We start from the raw sequence: 6,311 nt of genomic DNA, 5'->3' as shown, positions 1-6,311 counted from the left end.
AATCTAAAATTTATCTGTATTTAAATATGAAAATGGATTTATTGTCGTCTTCGTCGACTTAATTACATTGTGAAATCCTTAATTCTGGAAAAGTAGTACCCAAAATATCCGCAAACAAATTTTTTTCCTGCAATCATCGAAATGCCAAAAAAATATTTATTTTTGGCCAAAAATAATCATTTTTCAAGCATTTTTTTAAAACAATCACATGACGTCATACACATCCGTGACGCTAATCTGTGACGTTTACTAGCCATGGGATGGCCTCTTAGGTGCTGACATCACACATGACATCATCCATACTCGGTGACGTTTTCTCGCGCGCCGCGTCACTAGGAGTAATCTGTGACGGGGATTCCGTGACGATGCTTGTGACGCTCAAAATACGTCACCGTGGGGTCTTCCATGACGTTTATTGCTATTGCATGACGTTTTGAGCTCGTCACAGTATATCAAATCCCTTGTAGTGTGCTTGAGCGACTCCGAAGGCCCCCTGAACCTACCCAAGGCTTCTCCATCATGATTCCCCTAGCCGCTGCTGCGCACTAGCGCCATGGCGGCATGGATCGGTTGTGTCTTGGGGCGGAGAAGCACGACCTAAGCACGCATATGAGATGGTCCTTGGAGGAGAAGATGAGGTGCATTGCGATGCGGCGCTGGGCCAGGGCAATGCAGATGAGGTGACGACCCTCAGCGGTCTACGACATGCTACTGCAGAGGCACGGCTGACGACAGAATAGCCCCGCTAGGGCCAGATCTGGGCTTGCAGGTCGCGGGCTCTGCGTGCATCGACAGGACGCAGCTATGACGCGACAAAGTGTGGCGTTGAACTATGTGGCAGCGGCACGGGCCCGATTTGGGCCTAGAGGGTTGAGTTCCATGGGTGTGTTTAGTGGCAGTCCCTCACGACTGCCCATCGTGGATGATGCTTGCCAGGCGGGTCTTCATTTGAATGTTCTCCGTTTGTACATCGCAGAAAGGGACCAATGGTGGCATGTGTTGTTTTGTCCTCTCCAGAGGGCTGGTGGTGTGGGGGCTACTAGTTTGGACAAAATAAGGGAGGCATGACCCTAATGATCTTCTTGTGACAAGTCGCCAATCTACTTGATGATGTCCCCCTCGATCTGGCCGCTGACGAGTTTTGGTCTTCCTCTCGAAGATCTCCAACGATTGACGCATGGTGAATAGCTAGATTGGAACCGGTCTGGTCGTGCACACCCTTATCTTAAACCAATGAGGCTTCATGTGTGTGTGGCGTGGATCTTCTCTTTCTTGTTGGTTCCATGGAACATGTGTAAGTATAGATTTTCTAGATGTTGACAGAGGTGGAGAAAGTCATGGTGATTGGGATTAGAGGTTTTGAAGTTGCCGGGGGGAGAAGTGCATCGGTTGCGATGAAGACATGGTACATATGCTTCTTCATGTGGCTCGGTCGACTTTTGACTAAGAGACACAACCTTGGCAAGATGTGGGTGGTGGAGAAGTGTATTGGTTGCGATGAAGACATAATACACATGCTTCTTTCTCTGTGTCAGGTGATTGTTGGCTTGCAGCAGCGACCTTGGCAAGAGGGAGTGGCAGCACCGAGTCACGGTTTTCTAGGTGAAGATACAAGGTGTGGCTTTAATTGGTTGTACCTTCCAATGGCCTTTATGAAGGCATTTTTAGCGGGGCATTTTTTTGTGAAATCGGAGTTTCTCTGGTGCGAAAACCCAAGACATAAGATTTGACGACTAACGCTTGTGCATTGTTTCCTTATTTATGGTGCCGCTTTTGGAGTATCTGTTTTGCGGTCCGGGTGTTGTTTTTGGTGGTGGCCAGACTGCTACTGTTGCGAGTGTTTATCACCATGACGGGGCATTGTATTCTCTTTTTTCATCTTTTTTTTTTTGCATTCTTGTTGTTTCTGGAAATTTTGTTGATATAGATGCCGCCGTGATGTAAGTGGTGTATTTGAGATCTTAATGTAGTGTAGAAAATGTATGCTAGTAACAGCTGGTGGTATATGTGCATGGTGTCATCCCTAGATAGACCGTACTACGTAACATGGTAGCAGCTGGTGGTAAAAGCAGGATTAATAAATATTCTTTCCATTTTTCGTGAAAATGGGGTAACTTGCAGGAGGTGTGGACGGTATGAGCAATGCGATGTTGAAAATGGTTGGACCGACAGGCGAGGTCGCCATTGCAGACTTGGAAAAACGGGGCGTCCCACGTCGCTTTGCACGGGCCGTCATAAAATTGCCGATTTCTTAACGAGCTAGGCTTGTGATCCGTGGAGAAAAGTTGGAGCAAAAGCGAAGACCGGCACGAAAATAACATGCATGGAGCCAAAGCCAGTTGCCGTCCGTCTCCGCCTCGCCGGAAAGGGAGATCCGGTCCTCGTGGGCCCCACGAGGGAGTCGTCGTCGCTCCGGCCAGTGCGGACACGCCACGTGTGCTGCCGCACTGACGCAGCGCCTGATGTCAGACCCGGAGCTCGGCCTTTTTTATACGCGGCCCCGCCCCGCCGGGGAGAGACTTCAGACTCCCCCACTCTCTTCCTCCTTCCTCGATCTCCTGTAGCCTCTCTCCGCGCGCCGGGCACACACGTTTCTACTGTTCTCGGTCCATCTTCTCCGAGGAGGCGTTCCATTTGCATGGACAAGGGCCACCTCGGTGGCGGCGGACTCGCTCTCGACGCGTCGCCGCGCCCGCTCGGATTCCTCAACCTGCTCTCGCCGCCGCCCTTCCACAGGAGCATGGAGGCGGACGACAGCAGCGGTAGAGGGCGGAGGTCCGTGGAGGTGGACTTCTTCTCCGACGAGAAGAAGAACATGAAGAAGAGCCGGGTCTCGGCCGCCGACGCGGAGGACGAGGAGGAGGAGGAGCGCAATAAGGGCCAGGACGCGGCGTCCATCAAGAAGGAGGACTTCACCATTAACGTACGTTGCTTATTAATTCCTCGCCCATTCATTCATTCTTAATTACCACGTTGATCAGCTAGTACACGGGATCTTATTACTTTGTACGTGCGTACGTGCAGCTCCTTCCGGGGAACAACAACAACGCGAGGAGCGACCGGTCGACGGTGGTGGACGACGACGCGGCGTCCCGGCGGCACGCGGAGGACAAGAACAGCCGGAACGCCAGCGAGGTAGTCAACCTCGATCTCGTCTGAACCATGCAAATTAAGCATCCATGGTTGGTTGGATCTGAAGCGATCTAGCTATAGCTACATGATTAACTCACGCGCGCGTACGTGTCGTCGTCTACTTGCAGCTGGCGGCGATGCAGGCGGAGCTGAGCCGCATGAACGAGGAGAACCAGCGGCTGCGGGGGATGTTGACCCAGGTCACCAACAGCTACCAGGCGCTGCAGATGCACCTCGTCGCGCTCATGCAGCAAAGGAACCAGCTGCAGCTGCCTCCGGCCCAGCCGCAACAACCTCCGCATCACGAGGTATTCCTTCTTTCTTACTCCACCTAGCTACCCACCAGTCCAAGTCCAACCACACCAAAAATTAACTCTTGTTCTTTAGGATGGCGGTAAGACCGAGCAGGTTGCCATGGTGCCCAGGCAATTCCTTGGTTTGGGTCCCTCCGGCGCCGGCGGCGCTGATGTGGTGGAGGAGCCGTCCAACTCGTCCACGGAGGTCGGGAGCCCGCGTCGGTCCTCGTCCAATGGAAACGACGACCCTGAGCCAGCGGCTGCCGCCATGACCGGCCAGCAGCTAGGGGTAGCGCCCAAGGGCCATGACCAGCAGCAGCAGCAGCAGGCGCAGGAGGCCACCATGAGGAAGGCCCGCGTATCCGTTCGCGCGAGATCAGAAGCTCCAATCGTAAGATTGCTGCTGCGCGCTGACTCATTCTTGTTCGTCAATTAATCCGGCCGAGTTTATTTATATAATAATATTTGCAATCCAATTGTACCTACTCCCAGCTAGCTGCTCATCTTACTGGATTATTATTACTTGTGTTGCAGATCGCCGATGGCTGCCAATGGAGGAAGTACGGGCAGAAGATGGCCAAGGGCAACCCTTGCCCACGCGCCTACTACCGCTGCACCATGGCCACCGGCTGCCCGGTGCGCAAGCAGGTAACTACTCTAACAAACTAGCTAGCCACCACGACTGCTTCAGCTCTTGGTCAATGGTGTACTACGCGCGCGCGTCTACCGTATCTCAGAGGGTCGGCCGGGTGTATGATTGCATTGGTCTAACTTTCTTCTTCTTTATCCGTGAACGTGATGATTGATTCGCTTTGACCAACAGGTGCAGCGATGCGCCGAGGACCGCAGCATCCTCATCACCACGTACGAGGGCACCCACAACCACCCGCTCCCGCCGGCGGCGATGGCGATGGCGTCCACCACGTCGGCCGCCGCCTCCATGCTGCTCTCGGGCTCCATGCCTAGCGCCGACGGCCAGGGCCTCATGAGCTCCAACTTCCTCGCCCGCACCGTGCTGCCCTGCTCCTCCAGCATGGCCACCATCTCCGCCTCCGCGCCATTCCCGACCGTCACGCTCGACCTCACCCACGGCCCGCACGGCCCGCCGCCGCCCAACGCCCTGCCGCTCAGCGCCGCGCGGCCGGCCGCGCCGGGGCAGTTCCAGATCCCTCTCCCCGGCGGCGGGATGGCTCCGGCCTTCGCGATGCCGCCCCATATGCTGTACAACCAGTCCAAGTTCTCCGGCCTGCACATGTCGTCCGACTCCTCCTCCGTCGATGTTGCGCAGTTCGCGCAGCCGAGGCCGCCGGCCATGGGCCAGCTGTCCGACACCGTCAGCGCGGCCGCCGCGGCGATCACTGCAGACCCCAACTTCACGGTGGCGCTCGCGGCCGCCATCACGTCCATCATCGGCGGCCAGCACGCGGCCGCTGCCGCCGGCAACAGCAACGCCAACAACAACAACAACACAAACAGAAACAACGACAACAACAACGACGACGTGACCATGACGACGAGCAACAACACCAACAGCGAGACGCAATAAGCGGCAGGCTTCTTCGTCCATGCCGATCGAACGAGTTCAGATAGGTTTGCAAGTTATACAAGCGCCGAGGCGCGCATGAATGGCGTTCCATTCTTCTTTGTTCAGGATTAGGTTCTCTCTTGAGATCTCCCGTTGGTTTTGACACCACAGAGGCTCAAGCAGGCAAGATATACAATCACTTTTTCTTTCGTGGGTGACAAACAGAGTTGTATTAGTTCATTTCTTCTCCTTGGTTCTCTTCTTCCATCGATCGCCAACAGCTGTTGATATTTCCATGTACTGTAATAATAGTACAGTAGTAAATGGGTACAATAATAACGCCTCCCGAGATTTTTGGATGCTAGTCAATGCAAAGGAAGTCTACAGAACAATGACAGCTTACTGGAAATCCATCTACGTGTTTGTTCACATGCTCAGATTTTTCTCCCAATTCCGTTTCTTGGCTTGTTTTGTTTCGATCGCCTTCTTCCGATTGGCATTTTCAAACAAGTCACTGCCCAGCCGGCTCTTTCGGATGTCATCGGTTCGGCGAGGACCAAGTCAGCAGCATGGGGCCCATCAAGTAACATGCCTGCTCGGACTGCTCGCCTCGTCTCAGGTCCCCCTTTGAACAATTGAAGTTTGAATATGCACACACTTCCAAATGAGAAAATTGCAGCTTTTTTATTTTTTGCGAAAAGGATCGTTAATCTATTAACATCAACAACAGTACAAAAAACACTAAAGATAATTGTTGTGGGTATACTTCATGGGTGTACCATCGACAGTGCCTAGATCCGGCAAGCCCGGGTGGCCCACAGATGGTGATGAGGCATGTGGCCCATCGGGCGGCCCAGTTGCTGTTGATCATGAAGGAAGAAGTCCGGCCCAGGATCAGTAAGCCGGATCCGTACCGACATTAGGAGTAACCCGGATCTGCGGAGGCCCATGAGGAACCCGGATCCGGTACGACGTATATGGAAGGCGGATCCGTGACGTGCACGGCAAGATATTGTACCGTAGCTAGGCTGTCTGTAATCCGGCTAGGACTCTTCATGTAAACCCTAGATCCATGCGCCTTTATAAGCCGGATCCCGGGAGCCCTAGAGGCACAACCACAACTCATTGTAACAACGCGAAAGCGCCCAGATAATTCCAGACAAGCAGCAGTAGGCCCTGTCATCGTGCAGGTGTTCCGAAGCTGGGTAACTCGCGTACCACCGTCCCGTGTGCACTCCGCCCTATGGCCCCTACTTCTTCTCCCCCTCGTGAGGATCCCTCCTCTGAGGTACCGTCGAATAGGCAACGACAGTTGGCGCCCACCGTGGGGCCTATGGCGTCTGGAGGCCGGAACCGGG

General features: G+C 53.9%; 1 protein-coding gene across 1 annotated transcript; it reads left to right on the top strand.

Moving 5' to 3' along the window:
* The first annotated feature begins 2,511 nt into the window (after positions 1 to 2,511).
* LOC127342204 (WRKY transcription factor 6) lies at positions 2,512 to 5,382 on the top strand. The gene is made up of 6 exons (XM_051368154.2): positions 2,512 to 2,923; positions 3,025 to 3,135; positions 3,261 to 3,440; positions 3,520 to 3,819; positions 3,963 to 4,076; positions 4,252 to 5,382. The coding sequence occupies exons 1-6, from the start codon at positions 2,639 to 2,641 to the stop codon at positions 4,972 to 4,974; spliced, it is 1,713 nt and encodes a 570-aa protein (XP_051224114.1). The 5' UTR covers positions 2,512 to 2,638; the 3' UTR covers positions 4,975 to 5,382.
* Positions 5,383 to 6,311: the final 929 nt, after the last annotated feature.

The sequence above is a fragment of the Lolium perenne genome, chromosome 3 (assembly GCF_019359855.2).
Source record: "Lolium perenne isolate Kyuss_39 chromosome 3, Kyuss_2.0, whole genome shotgun sequence".
In the NCBI taxonomy this organism is placed as follows: Eukaryota; Viridiplantae; Streptophyta; class Magnoliopsida; order Poales; family Poaceae; genus Lolium; species Lolium perenne.
The sequence above is the reverse complement of the archived record's forward strand: the minus strand, read 5'-3'. Positions and strand labels throughout refer to the sequence as shown.